The 19,658-nt window shown below is 38.9% G+C and overlaps 1 protein-coding gene and 1 pseudogene across 1 annotated transcript in view; one reads left to right on the top strand and one right to left on the bottom strand.

The window, feature by feature from the left end:
• MIS18A (MIS18 kinetochore protein A) overlaps positions 1–14,094 on the bottom strand; it is a 17,973-nt gene extending 3,879 nt beyond the window's left edge. Inside the window, exons 1-4 of the mRNA XM_069074895.1 lie at positions 13,739–14,094; positions 11,227–11,293; positions 2,585–2,707; positions 700–796 (exon numbers count right to left, since the gene is read on the bottom strand). Of these exons, the coding sequence (XP_068930996.1) occupies positions 700–796; positions 2,585–2,707; positions 11,227–11,293; positions 13,739–14,006 (555 nt within the window). The 5' untranslated portion in view covers positions 14,007–14,094. The remainder of the gene's footprint in view (positions 1–699; positions 797–2,584; positions 2,708–11,226; positions 11,294–13,738) is intronic.
• A 4,015-nt stretch (positions 14,095–18,109) lies between these two features.
• Positions 18,110–19,400, top strand: LOC138151329 (ribosomal protein uL30-like; annotated as a pseudogene).
• The last annotated feature ends 258 nt before the right edge of the window (positions 19,401–19,658 follow it).

Raw genomic sequence — 19,658 nt, forward strand, 5'->3', positions numbered from 1 at the left:
GCTCCAAGCTGCATCCAATCAGAGCTGCAGCAGTGAGAGTGTCATCCTGTTCTTCCCCAGTGATTTGCTTGCTGGTACATTTTTTGTTCACATTTACCTGTTTATTAAAATTGCTGTCGATGTTCATTAAAATAAGCCCTCCCCTGAAAATAAGCCCTCTGGTGTTTTTCTGTCCAAAAAAAATAAGACAGTGTCTCATTATCAGGGAAACACGTGTAGTGACTAATGACTCCAAATCCAGCACCCTTTCATTACATCACAATGCCTCTTATAATCTGACCCAAATGACAGAAATTTGGCTACAGAATAGCCCTACCTTCTGAAATAGCAACAATTCTTAAAGTTAAGACAAAAGTTACACAGACTCAATCCTATGTCTGTATGGTTTTTAAAACAAAACTAAACTCCAAAGATTTATGAACTACAAAATCAATGAACCTGAAATCTTCAAGTTATAATGACAAAAAGGACAGAAGTTCTGGTACATAATTATTTTTTTCCCCTATCATATGGCAGCACAATGTAGGAAAAAAACTTAAATAGACCTTCATAACAAACTAAACTGAAATAATCCATACCTCGATTATGAAAGTGGGCTTATACATCAAAACAGTGAACTTAGTAGGGAATATCATCATTTTTTGGAGAATAGTTATTCCACATACACAGAGATAAAAACTTGTCAATGAAAATGATTACCTTGTTTAATACACTTTCCATTTCATCTTGCTTATCAAGAGTTAGAGGCTCTTCAGTTTCAGGCACAGCTTCATTTTCAGCAGAACCTAGAACATAACTATCATAGAGCATGGTTACAATGCACATAAAGCTAAAATGTGGACAAAATGGTGAATATTAATATTAAAGCTGAAAGCATAATGCTCTCTCTCTTAACACTCTATTACCATTGAAGGAATTTTGTCATTATAAGCATCCTAGACAATGAACCAGAAAATATTCTTCTTTTGGTTAATATAACTTTATTCATGTTTGTTTATGTTTTAATTTTCTTAGAAGCTGAAGAATATATTACTGGCAATAAATAAAATCAATCAATTAAAACAATTCAAAATATCTGGGTCAAAGTAAAGGACTTTTAAAAGGCCATTTTAAAAAATTTCTGAAGAAAGTCAATTTCAATTTCAAGGGTACCTTGTGCTACAGAAAACAGCTTCTTAAAAAGAAATATAAATTGAACTTTAATAGAATATTATTTTGTCTGAAAATTGCAATCTCAAAGACATCTCAGATCACAGACATTCAAATCTTTGCATTGTAATGCAATCTCAGTTTTCAGTTTTCAATTTTGTTTTCCAACCTACCAAATGATGACCTATAAATAAAAACTTCCACATTGTGGGAATAATAGTGAAAGAAATCTTATTAAAAGAAAAATTCATGTCTTTTTCAGTAATGCAAATAATAAAGCCCTAATTTCTGTTTTGTAAGATCAGATTGATTATTTGGTAGGAGTCTGTCAGCTCAGGCAATATCTGACTCAACAACTGATACTAAAGTATCTTTAACTCTTTAAATGAGGAGGAAGAGGAGACGGTAGAAAATGGCATCCTGACTGACTTCCTCCTACTCTTATCTTGGCTGGTCTCCCATATTTTTTTCAGAAATATCGGAGTATCCTAAACAATAGTTTAGGATCATTGTGACAAATTCCATTTTAATTACACTGGGAGTCTTTGTTTATATTGGTTTTCCATGTGCTTGACTGAGTTTCTATGCTTCAAAATGAGCTAAAAAATCTCTGGTCATATGCCAGATCATTTCCATCAATTCTTCTCTCCTCCACTCTCAACAAAAATTGAGTTTGTATTTCTTGAGGTTCAGCTTCCAAGTGTTCTACAGGCCAAAAAACACTAAAAAATTCTGAGTACCAGCTTAAAAGATTTGGGACACAAAGACTTGAATACCCAAACTTGAGAATTAATGGCTATGTCAGTATTCACATGAATCTTTTGGTAGCAGGTTTATACTAGTAATAATGCTTTGTTTATGCTAAGATTTCAAAAAACTTGCCTTCTCCAAGTATAGCTCATAAGGCTGTGGCCCTGAAATGTGCTGTATGCTAAGCAGAAAGACAACAAGGCATTTAGATGTATGCCTCCAATAATGCACAAAGTTGAAAACCAAACTGACAACACATCTAAGTATATAAAAGTATGAAATTACAATATTCTCAAAAGAAAAGAAAGCTTACATATCTCTAACTAAAGTCATTAACATTTGTTCAATTTGGTTAATTGTCCCTTTTGACAAATCATGTATAGCTTCAACAGTCTGACAGGGGAAAAAAGATTAGATCAACTTAAATAATAAATTACTTTTGACTTTGCAACAGAATCAAACTACAGCCAGTTCTCACTTAACTTTCCCCAGGTAGGCTTTGTATTGTTCCCCCACTCTTGGAGAGGCTACACCAGAAGCTGCCCTTCCCAACAGTTGTGGGAGCATTTATAAGGAAAATTTTCACAAAGTGACAACTGTATGTAAATACTTACAAATGTATTTTACATCCTTTTATTTTCCAAGGATCAATCTTAGGGGATAACATATAATAAAATAGACTTACCCATCAACTGATGAAACATCGAAGCAAAATAAGTCTCGCTTATAATCAAGATGCCTGGGTGTACATCTGTATATTTGGCCAATATTCAGTGAACATCCATTACAACTCAAAGGCTCAATCATGCTAAAGAAAATCATTGCTTTAGAAAAGACTGTACTTGTTTATGATCTTTAAAAAGATTTCAACTGTTATAAAACCATAAACTATTCTTCAAAACTAAAGTTCTTCAAACATGCTACACTGATCACAACAATCAATCAAACATCAACAAGTTTTCTTTTTTTTTTTTTTAAAGCAATTGGGGTTAAGTAACTTGCTCAAGGTTACAACGGCCAGTTATTATTCTGGGTGTGGTGCTGAGTATCTGAGCCCGGATTTGATCCAGGTCATCCCGACACTGGAGCCTGTGCTCTTACTCGCTGAGCCACCTGGCCGCCCCTAAGCAATTGGGGTTAAGTAACTTGCTCAAGGTTACACGGCCAGGTGTTTCTGGGTGGGTGCTCCAGGTCTTCTCAACACTGGAGCCGGTGCTCTTAACGATCTGTGCTACCTGGCCGCCCCAACAAGTTTTCTTAAGCAACACATATACACATTAAGCAAATACAAATAAGTACTTTTGGAACACCATGTATGTGTGTGTACATATACATGTGTAATATATAATATGTATGTTACACACAATATATCACAAATATAAATGTATAATAAATAATTCCAGAGCAAGGGTCACCAGCAACTAAGAGGATCAGGAAAGGCTTCATGTAGAAAACAGCACTTTAGTTGCTTGAAGGAATCTAGGGATTTTAATTAGTTGCCTCACCTTACACCAAAGCAATTTGCATGTAGCAGGCACTTCAATGATTGAATCATCCTGTACTGCCCCTCCCTCTAACACACAAAAGTCTCCTAGTTCTCTATTTTGTGCCTCCGTACATTTCATTCTCCTCACCCTGTCTTTGTTATTCCATGACTCACTACTACCTCCATCAATACTGAACATCCTCTGTAGTAAGCCTTTTTTAACTAACCTGACATAGCTTTGATGTCCTATTTAATCCATATTCCCTCAGCATTTATGAAGTCATACAGTAAAATCTCAGAACAGTAAAATCATTTTGGATCCTACTAACTGGAGAATTCAGCAAAAGGTGGTGAGTCTCCAAGGCAAAGCAACAACAAAGGGGAGCTGGTTTACAAAGGAAGGGATAAATGGATCCATTCGGTTTTTTTCATAGCATCCCTGCTGGAATACCAACAGTTTGTCTCCCTCATCAATCAAAAAGAATAACAGAGACATCAGCTACACTTCAACATTCTTCAACATGGCTTCTGCCATTAATAAAACTAGAGTTATCAGCCAATGTTTGCTAACTCAACCCTAAACGCCAAATTTAAAAAAAGTTGCCAATGCTGTCAAAGCCATAAAATACAGTTAAGCTTTAGATATAATTGCTAAGGTCTTCAAGTAAAGGTTGTCATCATCTCTCACCTGAATGAAAATAGCCTCCCTGCTTCCAGTTGTAATGGGAATGCAAATTTGGAAGATCTTCCCTGCCCCTAGGCTAAAGTGCACCTGAAGCCTGGGGTGGGAGGCTTGTTTTTCAGTAGATACTTCTTGATTGGCTAGTGAGTCAATAAGGTTGTTACATTCTCTGAGCCAGGAGAAGGCTATATAACCCCTGATGTGCAGCTTTGTTTTGGGACTCACTTTGAGAAGTGTTCTGTGATTTGATCTGAATTCTGGGAAGCCGTTGTTGAGAGTCCCCCGGCTTTGAAAAACCCAGATGTGGAAACCCAGATGTTGACTGGGTATGGATGTAATGGTTGGACAGTTTGGAAATCTGTCTACTTGATCTGTTTCTGTCTTGATAATTCTGCCTGTATGCTTTGAAGTTCGGGGTGCTGACCTTTTTCCCCTGAACAAGGTAAACGATATATGTCTGACTGATTAAAGTAAGCTTGTTAACCCATTTTGAGTTGCTTTCCTTTAACAAAGCAGATCCAAGAACCTGGGTGAGCAGCCACCCTGGAGACGCTGGGGTGCCTGCTGCTACACCAGTCTGTCTCATTCTCCAATCCACCCTTCCTTTGCACCATGTCATAACCCCAAGCAAAAGCCTTCAATGGATCCCTATTGCCTATAAGATAAAATACAAACTCCTAAATTTGGTGTTTAAAGTCCTCCAAAATCTGGTTTAAAACCATATATCTGACTTTATCTCAAGCTACACCCACTGTTTGTTTCAGCCATACTTCTGTGAAACTGCAAAATCCCCACTTCTGTAAATCTGCATTCCTCATGCCTAGAATTCGCCCCCTCATCTGGGCCTCTCAGAATCCTTAGCTTCCTTCAAGACTTAGTTTAGAGCTTCTGGCTAAGATAGCAATATAAAAGATCAAAGAGAAGCACTGCCCTCCCACACAGACTGCAGCAAATATATTTAAAAGAGCACCAGAAAGATCAGTAATCAGAAACACCAAAGAAAACCAGCAGTCGTTCCTCCATCCAGTCCAGGACTGCATAATACATCAAGAAGCCTATCATGGTTGAGAGAAGAGTCCCAAAAGGGGAACAGGCTAAGGTAAAAGTCTGAGGTCTGCTGGCATTCAGTAGTTCTGTGAGCACTGAGACAGGACCCATCAGAAAGATCTGAGAAAAAGCTCAATCACACAGGGCTAGTAGCATGCGAGTTCGAGCAATATGTGGAAGAGGAAGCAGTCAGTGTTCAAGGCCTTAAGTCAGTGGGATCTAAACGACAGAGGGCACAAAAACAAATAGGATTTGTCTCCACAATCATTAAATATGGTGTGAAGTAGAGAATGTCTCTAGTCCAATTTAGAAACTAAAGCTGGGATGGGGGTGGAGGGAATTGGGTGGGGGTGGGAGAATAGAAGAAAACACAGAACACAATGAAAAAATGTGGTTCAAGAGATAACAAAAAGGTTAACCTAAAAGAAAAGGTTAATTGCATTAAAAAATAGAAACAGAAATGAATGATTTAGTCACAAGGCCTCCAAAAGTGGTCATAAAAAATTAAACAAAAGATAATATTAAACTAGAGCTCTTAAGGAAAAAAATTGGAATAAGTAGCTTAAAATACAAAATTGAAAACCTTACTCAAGAAAACCAAATAATTCAACGAGTAAACAAGAAATAAAAACAAAATCAAAAGACTAAAAAAACAGGAGCATGTGAGGTATAAATAAAGATTATAAAATTCCTTGAAAACCATAGCAAACAAAAAACTTGGATACCATCTTTCAAGAAAGCATATTAGAGGGGCAGCTACATGGCAGCAGCTCTGGTGTCAGGAGGACCTAAGTTCTAATCAGGAGGACCCAAGTTCTAGGCCCAGACACTTAGCAGTTACTAGCTGTGTGACCTTGGGCCACTGTAATGGAAATGCAAATTTAAAGATCTTCCCTGCCCCCAGGCCCTTTGATAGGCTTAAGAGACTCAAAGAGACTTCCTTGATTTGAAAATATACTCTGCTCCTTAATAGGCTAAATGTGGTCACATGGAGCCTGTGGCAGGAGGCTTGGTTTTCAGGAATGCCCACACTTGATGCTGTGTGATTAGGCAGTGGGTCAAGAGGGTGGTTACATTCTCTCATCCTGGAGAAGGCTATATAATCCCTGATGGGAGGCTTTGCTTTGGGGCTCACTTTGAGAAGTGTTGTCATTTGACCAGATGAGATTTTTGAAAACCCAGAAGTTGATGCTTCCCTCTCTGGTAACTGTGATTTGGTATGGATGTAATGGTTGGACAGTATGGAAGCCAGTCTGCTTGATATGTTTCTGTCTTGTAACTTCTGTCTGTATACTCTGAAGTTTGGGGTGCTGACCTTTTTCCTCTGAACGAGGTAAACTATTTATGTTTGATTGATTAAAGTAAGCTTGTTAACCCTTTTTGAGTTGCTTTCCTTTAGAAAAGCAAATCTAAGAACCTGTGTTGGCAGCCACCCTGGGGATGCTGGGGTGCTTGCTGCTACAGTCACGTAACCACAACTGCCCTGCCTTCACCCCTCCAAAAAAAAAAAAATCATATAAAAGGGATGGCTAGGTGGCACAGTGAATAGAGCACCGATCCTGGCGTCAGGAGGACCTAAGTTCAAATCTGTCCTCAGACACTTAACACAAAAACTAGCCTCACATGTGAACTTGGGAAAGTCACTTAACCCAAATTGCCCTCCCAAAAAAGGGGGGGGGGGCAATAAATAAATGAAAGAAATCATGTAAGAAAACTGTCCAGGTCTATCACAAAAAAAAGACAAGGGGTGGCCAGATAGCACAGGGAGTAAGAGCACTGGCTCCAGTGTCAGGGACCTGATTGAATCCCAGGCTCAGACACTTAGCACCCACCCAGAAACACCTGGCCATGTAACCTTGAGCAAGTTACTTAACCCCAATTGCTTTAAAAGAAAAAGACAAAAGTGAAAATATAAGAAAAAACCCATATATACACATATATATCTTATATAAATATAAGATAATATAAAAAAAATATATATAAATATATAAGAAAACCCCAAATTGTAAACATCAGAATCTAGAGCTTCTAGTCAAAGAAAAAAATAGTGCAAGCAGCCAGGGAGAAAAAGTTCAAATATAAAGAAGCCATATTCAAGATAATAATACTAGCTAACATTTCTAAATTGTTTTAAGGTTTGCAAAGCACTTTAGAAATATTATTTCATCTGATCCTCACAACAAGGTGCTATTATCTGTATTTCATAGTTGAGAAATCTGAGGGTAACAAAAAGTTAAGTGACTTGCCTAGGGTCACAGTTAGTACACTGTAAGCTCCTTGGGGGCAGGGACTATCTTTTGCCTCTTTTTGTATCCCTAGGGCTTAGCACAGTGCCAGGCACATAACAATAATAGCCAAGATTTATGTAGCACTTACTATGTACCAAGCACAGTGCTAAGCACTTTACAATTATCTCATTTGATCCTCATGTGAGGACCCTACCCTGAGAGGTAGGTACTACTGTTATCTCCATTTTACAGATAAGGAAACCGAGGCAAAGAGAAGTTAAGTGACCTATCTAGCATCATACAACTTATTAACTATTTGAAGCTGTATATGAACTCAGGTCTTTCCAACTTCAGGTCCTGAACTCTATCCAATGCAACACCCAGCTCAAACTACTATAAAGGAGAGAAAATCTTGGAATATAAAACCCCAAAAGGCATAAGATAAAGGCTTATCAACAAAGTTAACTTACCCTACAAAAATCAGCATACTACTATTGGGGGAAAAATAGAACTTTTAAGAGAAGAGATGACTTTCAAGCACTCTCAATGAAAAGACTAAAGCTGGGTAGAATCTTTGAAATGCAAAGGTAAGAGCCAGAAAGGTAAACTGAAAGTGGCTAAAGGAGGAAGTATGTACATGCTAATGTTGAAAAAATGTGATAGATGTTCCCTCAGACTCTCACTGACTTTACAAGTCATGGAAAGAACTAAGACAGGCCATTGGCAGGTTTGGTTGTCCCATATATGTCAAAAAAGGGAAGAAAAAAGGAATAAAATGGGGAATAAATGAGGACAGAAGGAGAGAAATGTACTATTTCTCATAACTGGGTGCCCCCAAAGAATATATGAACATAATAGCTGGGATTGGGGAGGTGGGCATCTAATGAAATTCACTTCTATCTGAAATGGACAAAAGCGATGATTTCTGAGTATTTATTTTATTTCCTGCAATTTTGTGCAAGTTATTGTTTCAAATAATTTTTTAGTTGAATCTTTAGGGTTTTCTATGTAAGCTATCATATCATCTGCAAAAACCAATAAATTTGCTTCTTTTTTGTCTATGCATATTCCCTTAATTTCTTTTTGCTTTACTTTTATAGCTAGCACTATATCAAATAACAGTGGTGATGATGGACATAAATCCTTGCAGCATTTCCATATATTACTAACAAAACCCAACAGGAAGAAATGAAAGGAGAAATCCATTCAAAATAATTAAAGAATGTATAGAATAATCAGGAGTCTACCTATTATGACACACAGAGGAACTTTGGGAATACAAGTAAAAAACATGCTTTATGGAAATACAGACTAAAATATAATCGGAAGAATATTAACTATTCATGTGTAGGCTAAACCAATAACAAAAATAACAATAATACCTAAATTTAATAATTATAATAAAGTAATAAAAATTAATAATAATAATATCAATGAAACTACAAAAGGAATACTTTATAGAGCTAAATAAGATAAAAATAACATTCTTCTAAAGGAACAAAAAGATCAAGAATCTAAAGGGAAGTAAAAGGGGAAAAAAAGGGAAAGAAGGGGACCTAGCAGCACCAGATCTCAAACTTCATGACAAAGCAACGATTATCTGGCTGATTTGGTACTGGTTAAAAAATACAGTGGTCAACACTCCTAGGGTTATATCCCAAAGAGATCATAGAAGTGCGAGGAAGACCCATATGTACAAAAATGTTTATAGCAGCTCTTTTTGTGGTGGCAAAGAACTGGAAATTAAGGGTGTGCCCATCAATTGGGGAATGGCTGAACAAGTTGTGGTATATGCATGTGATGGAATGCTATTGTGCTATAAGAAACGAGGAGCAGACAGTCTTCATATTTACCTGGAGAGGCTTATACAAACTGATGCTGAGTGAGAAGAGTAGAACCAGGAGAAATTTATACACAATTACAGACACAACGTATGTGTGATGACCAACTTTGATAGATTGGACTCTTCTCAGCAATGCAGTGATATAAGTCAATCCCGAAAGACTCATGATGAAGAGAAATGTGTGCATCCAGAGAAAGAACTAGAAAGAACTGAGTTTATATCCAGATGGAAGCAAAATACCTGATCTTTTTCCTTTTCTTGTTTGGTTTTATGTCCTCTTTACCATTTTTCATTCCATCTGATACAATCCATCTTTATAACCTGACTAATGTATAATGTGAAAGTATTTACAGATCCTATACTTGACTATATGCCGCCATGGAGGGAAGGGGAAGGAGAGGGACAAAATGTGGAACTCAAGGAATTGTGTGAAATTGATTCCTGTAAACTAAAAGGAAACAAACAAATTAATTATAAAAAAAAAAATAGAGTGGTCAATCTGTGGAAGTGTTTAGGTATAACACATAAAGATGAAAGTGAAAATTACAGACCAATTACTGGGGGATAAAGGCCTCACTTTATGACAAAAACTACTTGAAAAACTGGACAAGAGTCTGGTAGAAATTAGGTGGAGATCAACATTTCAAACCAAATACCAATATAAACTTCCAATGGTTATATGACCCAGATATAAAATGCCATTACATAAAAAGTTAGAGAAGCAAAGAAAAAAGTACCTTTCGTATCTATGAACAAGGAGAAAGCCCATGAACAGGGGATGGAGAAGATTACAAAAAATAAAATGAACAATTCTGATTATATAAAAGTTTTGCACAAACAAAATCAATGCAGCTAAAATTAGAAGGGAAATCAGTAACTGGGGGAAAAAAACTTTGCAGAAACTTTCTTTGATAAAGGTTTCATTTCCAAGATATAGGAAGGAAATGATTCAAATTCATAAGAATAAGAGCCATTCTCCAACTGATAAATAGTAAAGATATGAAAAGGCAGTTCTCAAAGGAAGATATCCAAGTTATCAATAGTCATATGAAAAATATTCCAAATCATTAATAAGCAGAGAATTGCCAATTAAATCAACTGTGAGGTTCCACCTCAAATATATCAGACTGGCAAAACTGTCATAAAAGGAAAATGGCAAATGTTGAATGGGCTGAGGGAAAACAGGCACATTAATGCACTACTGGTAGGAGCTGTGAACTCGTCTAGTCATTCTGGATAGCAATTTGGCATTATGCCCAAAAAGCTACTAAGTGCATACTATTTGACCCACCAATACTATTACTAGGTCTAAATGGCAAAGCAACTCAAGAAAGAGGAAAAGGACCTATATGTACAAAAATATCTATAGCAGCTCTTTCTATAGCAACAAGGAACTAGAAATTAAGGGAGTATCCATCAACCGGGAAATGGCTGAACAAGTTTTTGTATATGAATGTGATGGATTTCTATTGTGCTCTAAGAAAGGAAAAAATAAGAGGAAGAAAGAAGAATTACAGGGATTTTGAGGGATAGTATAGTAATGCCAAAAAAAAAGAAAGAAAATAAAATTAATAAAAGATTCAAAATATACACAGAAAAGAAGTTAACAAGAGGACTACAAGGAGGCCAGTGTTGATACTATTACAATAAAGTATTATACTTTAAAAAAGCCAAACTGTACTTCACAGAAATTCAGTTTCATATATATTTCCTTTTCTGTTCTTTGCATATGAAAATATGCATGTGTATGAAGTTCATAATAAAGAAAAAAAAGAAATTTTGTTTTTAAAATTAATTCAGGTATAACCTCCCCCATGAAACTTTTCCTCATCCTGGAAGATGTCAATGCTCTCTCCCCTCCTCAAATTACCTTGTATGTGTGTAATTATTATATTGCTCTAGCAGAATATTAAGTTCTTTTACAGTGGAAACTTTTTCATTTTTTCTTTGAATGCCTAGTACCTATCACAGCCTGCATATATTTAAAAAACTTTGTTGAATTAAGTATTATACATGGATAATTATTTAATTTTCATCTTACCAGCCATATTCATTTTTTCTAGTGGATAGCTTCTGTTCCTTATCCACATAAACATTAGGTGAGACTGCTAGAATGAGAAAAAGGTAACAGCTGGTTATTGATGTTTTCAGAATTTTTAGAGCTAGGCAATAATAGTTTGTCTAATCTAATGTCTTCATTTTAAAAATAAGCAACTTGTTCAAATACTAAATTTACAAAGATTGTTATTAGTATACTAGCACCAATCACAGCACAATCATTTTCTTAGACAACACTATAAAGTGGATTACTATAAATGTCTGTAACATGGTGTACTTGGGTTAGAAGTACATGGCCCCCAGCTGGTTTCATAATTTAGTCTTCTGTCTTCTTTATCAAGACTTCACACAGTATTTTTCAAAACATTCTCTCCATAAATTTCAAAAAGTTGACAACGTTTTTGCATTTAAAAATACTTTGGGGGCCACTAATGTTATGTTACAGTTAGATCTACTTCATAGTGTTGGCACACATCTAACAAAATATAATACCAGCAACATAACAACATAGCTCAGAGTTAACACTAAAGTAGTACTTTAGCTAGTACTGAAATTGAATTTGGATCTCACATAGCACTTGGTCTAAAGTGATTATAATCTACTATATCATATGGCATGTGTTGGTGTCTTATCCCCTTATTAGACTATAAACTAATAGGAGGTAAGCACCAAGTCTGTTCTTAACTTTAATCTTACCCAACACAGTGCTCTGCACAAAAAAGGCACTTAACAGTTTTGGGGGGTTTTGGAATTTTGTTAATGCTTCTGAAATAAGTGACTAAATAGTGTCTTTTGAAATAAACTGTTCGTCAAAACTAATTTTAAAGTAATTGTACTGTCAGAGTAAAATACTACTAATATAACTACTAGTAGTAGCTCTCAAATTAGCTCAAAAATTATAGTTTGTGAACAAATATCACATACAAATGGTCCAGCATGGATCCTCTCAAATGTGAGAACCCAAGAGAATAATACAGTTTTTGATTTTTGGAGGGGGGAAGGTAGGGCAGTTGGGGTTCAGTGACTTGCCCAAGGGCATACAGCTAGCTTTGGGGGGGGGGTTAAGTATCTGAGGCTGGATTTGAACTCAGGTCCTCCTGATTCCAGGGCTGGTGCTCTATCCACTGTTCCACCTAGCCGCCCCCAAGAGAATGATATGACAGCATAATGCATTGAAAAGTGCACTGGTCAGAGCACCTAAGCTATTATTCATTAGCCAACCACCTGTGGGAACGAGTCTACTCTGAGGTTTTTTCCTTCATCTTTAAACTGAAGATAGCACATAAACTACTGGAAGGCACCTCATATATCTAGTCCATGAGATTCTTAACCTTCAGTCTATGAACTTTTGGGGAATATTTTGATAACTGTGTTTCAATATAATCGATTTCCTTTCTAATCCTACGTATTTAATTTTAGGCATTTAAAAACCTTATACTGAAGAGTTCATAGGCTTCCGTGACTGCAAAAAGTGTCTAGGACACAAAAAAAGAGTCAAGCAACACCGATTCCATCCAACCATCTAATTTGGGAGAGGAAGTAACTTGCCAAAGGTCAGATCATCAGGTTTACAACTGACCCTCACAATAACCCTGACAGGCTTAAGGCAGAAGAGAGGTTACCTGGATTGCCCAGGGGGTCCACACAGGTAAGTGTCTGAGGCTGATTTTCTCATCTTTAAACAGGGGATAGATACCCTTATAGGAACAACTATCTCATCGGACTGTTTTGAGAAATAGGCTCCTAGGCAGACCTGGAGGAGACCTCAGATTACCTAGATTTCTAATGGAATCTTATAATTTACAGAAAATTGAGGTCCAGAGAGGGAAGTGACTGCCCAAAGTCACACTGCCATCATTACCACCACCACAAGCATCCCTAGCTTCTACCTGTTATCTAATAATAATAACACTTATATTGTGCTAAGTGCTTTACAATTATTCTCATTTGATCCTCACAACAACCCTAAGAGTTATAATTATCCCCATTTTATAGATAAGATAATTGAAACTGAGAAGAGACGTGAAGGGGAAGGGGGCTCCCCAAGCTACTGCACGTACCTAACCCATATCTGACTGCTCACCTTCTCAGGGAGGGGGGAGAAGTGGGAGGAAGGGAGGGATTGTTTGGAACTCAAAACTTTTCTTAAAAATGTTAAAAATTGGGGCGGCCAGATAGCACAGCGAGTGGGAGCACCGGCTCCAGTGTTGAGAAGACCTGGAGATCGAATCCCGGGCTCAGACACTTAGCACCCACCCAGAAACACCTGGCCGTGTAACCTTGAGCAAGGTACTTAACCCCTATTGCTTTAAAAAAAAATGTTAAAAATTGTTTTAAAATGTAATTTGGAAAAAACAAAATATTTTTAAATCTTGAGCACCTCCCTTCACTCCTTGTCCCTCCCACCCCCCTGTCCTTTCTACCGGCTGCCTCCCCCTGCCCGCCCCCTCCCCCTCCTCTCCCCTCTACCTCTTCTCCTCCCCACTCTCCCTCACCGTTCAGGAAGATGCAGTTGTCATCAAAGTCCGTGCCCTCCCAGCTCATCGAGTCCCCCAGGGGCCGACGGCAGCGAGAGCACAGGAACACACACGGCATGTCCCGCTGTCGCGCTTCCAGGTCACTGCTAATTCCGGTGCCTTTGATGATCTTCGACTGCTCTTGCCTACAACGCAGGACGTCTTCTTCCGTCACATCTCGGGCCTTTAGCTTCTGAATGTGTAAGGACCTTTCCAAGGTATCCTCCAGGGAATCCGATTCCGCCATGGCTTTCAAACTGCCCGCCCGCGCGCTTCCAAGGAGGGAGCGGGGCGCCGAAGAGGCGGTAGCGCATGCGTGCCTGGAGGAAAGCAGGGCCGGGAGGCGGGGAAAGGAGGAGTTCGGGGGTGGGGCCGGAGGGGGAAGAGCGGAAGCTGCTTAGCGCTCTTTTCCGCTTCAAACCGCTACTGTTGGAGGGGAAGCGGGGCAGAATTGGATAGAATTCCTCGCGACCTCACTACGCATGCGTCAGATCTCGGTACTTTGCCCTCTCCGACTTCAGGGGGAAAAGGCCAGTCCAGTCTCCTGCCCCAGAATACTGACTTCCCAATTCTAAATTAGCTCCTCGGGCTTCCTCTCCTCCTTATTAATGGGTGACTTATCGGAATTTTCACTGCAATTATTAAAAATCACAGAATCTGCGCTGGAATATGCGTTTAGCACTGTGCCTGGCATATCGAAAGCACTTAATGTTGATTGATGATTGATTGAAAGAACCTCAGTCAACAAGCATTTGTTAAGGACCTGCTCTGTTAGGCACTGTGCTAAGCTCTAGGGATACAAAGGAAGGCAAAAAAGCATACAGCCTCTGCTATGGAGAAGCTCGCAGTCTAATGTATTCAACATGCAAACAGCTCCGGGGAAACAAGCGAGCACATTAATTTCATAGGGAAAGCCCTAAGATTCAGGAGAACTGGGAAAGGCTCCTTTTAAAAGGCAGAATTTTAGCTGGGATTGGAAGAAGCCAGCAAAGGAGATGAGGAAGAAAATTCTAGGCGTGGGGGACGAGTGAAAATGTAGGAGCTAGGAGAAGGAATGCTTTGTTGGAGGAACAGTGAGGCGGCCAGTGTGTCTGGATCACAGGGGGCATAAGGTGTAAGAAGATTGGAATGGTAGGAGGGGGTCAGGTTATGAAGACCTCTGAGTCCCAAACAATAGATTCTATATTTATTTGATCCTGGAAGTTATAGGGAGCCACTGGAGTTGAGGAAGATCACTTGGGCTGGTGAGTCAAGGATGAACTAGAAAAGACTTGAGACAGGGAGACCAACTGCTAGACTATTGCAGTAGTCCAAGGGTAATGAGGCTCTGCACTGAGGCATGCCAGTGAAGAAGGAAAAAAAGAATATGTATATATGAGAAATGTTGAGGAAGGAGCTTGGCAACAGATTGGATATGGAGGGTGAGAAAGAGTGAGGGAGTCAAAGATGGCCACCTAGGTTGAGAACCTGGGCTGGGAAAATGTTGTTGCCCTTGAAATGAAGAGGTTACCTGTTATACCATAACTTGATTAATTCAAGCAAGACCCAAGTAATAATTTTAGAATGGGCCCTTTATTAAAAGGCCATGTTGGCTGATCAGGCCACATGGCAGGCTGAGCCGGCACCACCCCATCACCATATCCCAGGTAGAGCAATAGCCTCGAAGTGGAGCAGAACCTCAGCTTATAAAGGGGGCCTTATGTAAGCAGTGATTGGTCAGTACACACCTTGAAACTCCCTCACCTGACCCAGAAGCCCACCTACTTCTATGCAGGTGAACTGACTGAGGGGAAAGGGTGAAGCTGACCTGTCTGCTCACTTCCTTGAGGAGCGGGGTTTGTGGGGAAAACCAGGCACAATATACCCACTACGGTTAGGGTTGCTCTGGAGACCGGGTAGTGCCAGATGAATTCACTCAAGTCTTCTTGGCCAAAGAAAAGTAAAGTTTATTAAAAGTCCGCTGGCATTTAGACACAAAGTAAGTCTGTGCTAGGTCATTCTATGGTGCTCTCACTATTCTATGGTGCTCTCACTAACATGAAGACAAGATGGGGTCTTATATATAGACAGAAGGTTGTGGGAGGAATCTAGGGGTGGTCTAGAGGAGGAGTTTGGGGAGGGTCTTCAGGAGGAGTTAATGAGGTCAACCAGTGATTAAGGGTGGGAAGTCTCTAGAAGCCACCTGGAGACCACAGACAATGGTGGGCTAGGCCAGTCCAAGGGTGGATGGACACTTTGATAGGCTCAAGGGTGGGAAGTCTAGTAACAGAGGCTTGGGCTCAGCCACAATGGAATTGCCTTATGCAAATGCCTCATCAAATGAGACAATTTAATCAGAGTTCAATGGGGGTTCCCAGAGCCTGTACCTCAAGGACTCAAGGGGGCTCCCAGAGCCCATACCTCATCAGATAGTAATAGGAAAATAGAGAAGAGAGGAGAATTTTGGAGGAAAGATAAGTTCAATTTTAGTCATGTTGAGTTTAAAATGTCTATTGGAATCCAGTTTGTGATGGCCATTGGAGATGCAAAGCTAGAGGATTAGGAGAAAGAAAAGTAAATCTTTATATTTATAAGTAAATCATCTGCATAGAGATGATAATTGAATCTGGAGCAAAGATGACATTAACAAGTGAGATAATATCGAGAGAGAGGAGACCTGAAAGAGAACCCTGTAGTACATTGAAGAGTAGCAGGAGTGACCTGGATGAAGAACCAGAAAAGGAGAATGAGACTGCCAAACAGAGGGGTCAGACTGATAGGAGAACCAGGATAGATTAGTGTCACATAAAACAGAGAGAAGAAAGTATCAAAGAGAAGATAATTAACGGTATCATCAACTGCAGAGAAGTCAAGAAGACAGAGAACTGAGAAAGGGCCATTAGAACTGGCAATTAAGTAACTTAGGGGACAGTGGTTTTATTTGAGTCCAAGTGAGGTCAGGAAGCCAGAGTATAGGCAAGTCTCTCAAGCTGAGTTTCCTTATCTGTCAAATGGGGTTAGTACTATCATCCTGCGAAGACCAAATGAGATAATATTCATAGAACGCTCTTTTCAATCATTAAAGCATTACATAAATGCTACTTATTATTAAGTCACAATTATTTACTAGCAGAACTAGGACCAAAACCCAAGTTTCCTGAATTCCAGTGCAATTAGATTTTATTGTCAATAAATAAACATTTATGAAATACCTTCTGTGTTCCAGGACTGTATTAGGCACAAGAAATAATAAGATTATCCCTATCTTCAAGGAGCTGACAATCTATCTTTTCTATAGTTACATATATATAGGTAGGGGGTAGTTGGTCTTGTGGCTTGGAAAGAGTTATAGGAACATGTGTATGTATGTGTATATATAAATATGTGCATATACTCATACACATATATTTTGCAAGGATGGCTTTCCCTCCATATGTAGCATGGAAGTGTCATTTTATGACTCAAAGGGAGGCAAAATAGACACCTCTAGCCTCTTCTCCTCACATTCTTCTCCAAGGGAGACTTTAATTCCTACAAGGAGGGGAAGCAGGAAGTTGGGGTCTTATTCCCCTCTCTCTCTCTCCTCAGAGAGAAAGGAATAAGAAGCTAGAATTATATCTATCTGTTCCCTTAAATTGTGTTAAATCTAGAGGATGTGGTTTTCAAGTTCAAGCTAAACTTCTGATCACTATTCCTATGGGGAAAGGAGGAGGACCCCAAGTTTTATGTCCAAGGTTTTCCACTAAACACCAGTTCCCCAATGTACATATATAGCAATTATCAAAGAAACTCATTTATCCAATTTAGCAGCAAAACAGAAATCAGAGAAAGTATACACAGGAAGAATTATACAAGTGAAAATTCCTTGAATTCTCTAGTGTAGAAAGCTAGGATAACAGGGACATGATAGAGACTGCCAGCTCCTCTCATGCCTTCCCAGAGTCTTTTACTTTAGCAAGGTGAAGTGGGGTTGGCATTGTCCTTCCTATCTCTCTCTTTCTCAAAAAAAAAAAAAAACCCTGAAAACCAGAAGTGCCTATTACAACTACAGAACCCAAAGAGCCTGAAGATCTCAAAGAGCCCTGAAGAGATTCCCAGCAACCTGAAAAGACTCAAGCTAAAAAAGAACAAATTTCTTCCCTCCTCTCTTCCAGCCTCATACCAAAGGACTTTAGGAATGGGATTACATATATAAGTGTGTATATGTATATAACTATGTGTGTACATGTATATAAGTATACACACATACTGTCATATATATGTGCATATGTGTACATACATATATATACACAAATGCACGCACACACATATATTTAAGGCAGAGACTGAGATAGCATGGATAAGTCTGATTCAATAAAGCTTTAGAGAAAGATGGCGGAACCTGAACCCAGAAAAAAGATTCCTTTGGTTTCAGAGAACCTCCAGAAGAAGAGGAAAGCTTACCAAGCCTTCATAGCAACTCAGGCTAAGCAAGACCTTTTGGAAAAGAGGAAGCAAAAGAAAGGGAGGCAGCTGGAATCATTTGTCCATGAATCCCATCAGATTGTCTGAGATGTAGCTTGTCTCAAGCGCCTGGATTCAAAACCTGGGTGCTATGTGCTGAAGGATGCACATCATCTGGCCTTTGTGGTCCAAATAGAAAGGATTACTGGAGTGAGTAACCAGGTAACAAAGACAATAGAGGAACTTCGTCTGAAGAAAATTTATAGTGGTGTCTTCGTTAAAATGTCTCCAACTTCCTTAAAGAAACTGCACATTATAGAGCTAAGAAAGTCTCTCTAATAGATAATACTCTGATTGAGGAGCATCTAGGGAAGTTCAGTATCATTTGTCTGGAAGATGTCATCCATGAAATCTGCTCAGTTGGGGAACATTTATCTCAGGTCTCAAGGTTCCTGTGTCTTTTCCCCTTGTCGGTAGCCCGCCATGCTGCCAAGAGTAGAGTGTGGGTTTTCTCAAGGAAATGGGCAAACCTGGCTACCAAGGTGAAAGCATCAATCATATCATTTGGCAGCTGAACTAGGCCCAGGATCTCAGAAGATTTGTATCTTTTCTGAGTTTATGCCCAGTATCTTCAAAGAAGATTTCTTTTCTGCTGCAACTTTCTCTGGAAATTAATGAGATAGAAAAGAGTATCACCTATGTAGAAGGAACTTTTCTTTTCCACCTTCTATATTTTTCCTCAAGGAAAAAACCATATTGGTGTATCCAGCCAGCTTCATCTTGGATTAATGTCTCGTGACCAGCGCAGAAGAATGGCTATCTATACTTCACATTCTAGGATTGGAAGCTAGATTTCAAACCATCCCAGTTTTTTTATGGTGACCTCCCATCCAGAGAGTAAGCAATTGTTAGCCATATGTGGTTCTCTACTCCCAGGTTTGAATGTTACACTTTGTCACTCTGCTCTTTACTTGGAAACTCCACTTGGAACAAGACAATGGGACCTGATCTGGGTTTTTTAATGACTTTCAAATATAATGGATCATCATCACTGGGACTCTTTGTGTTTTTAATGATACCTCTATGACTCATAGGGTCCTGCCTAGTAATTATATTAATTGGCTTCTCATGCTATGATACCTCTTTGATGCCCCTGCTGTACACCAGGTCCCATTCCTTCTTGCCATTAAAGTCAAAATATTGATTGTAAATAAATAAATCCTTAGAAACAGAAATGCACTAAGGGATTACTTGGTTTTGGGTAAACCTCTCCCTATTCAAAAACTTTAGTTGACAAGCTAATATTTGGTTTGGCTACCTGCTCCTTCCTCTTCCAAGCTTCCCCTCTATCAGCTTAGTTCACTTTCACCTGCCTCTCCTCTCCTACTCAGAGCTATTAGAAATTTGAGGCAGGGTGGGGTCCCAACTTGATCCTGTTGAACAATAGGAACTAGAAAAAGAGCATCCCCATATTCAC

This window comes from Petaurus breviceps, unplaced genomic scaffold (genome assembly GCF_028583685.1).
Source record: "Petaurus breviceps papuanus isolate PSGF00001 unplaced genomic scaffold, PetGlider_PUasm1.0 90897, whole genome shotgun sequence".
Classification (NCBI taxonomy): domain Eukaryota; kingdom Metazoa; phylum Chordata; class Mammalia; order Diprotodontia; family Petauridae; genus Petaurus; species Petaurus breviceps.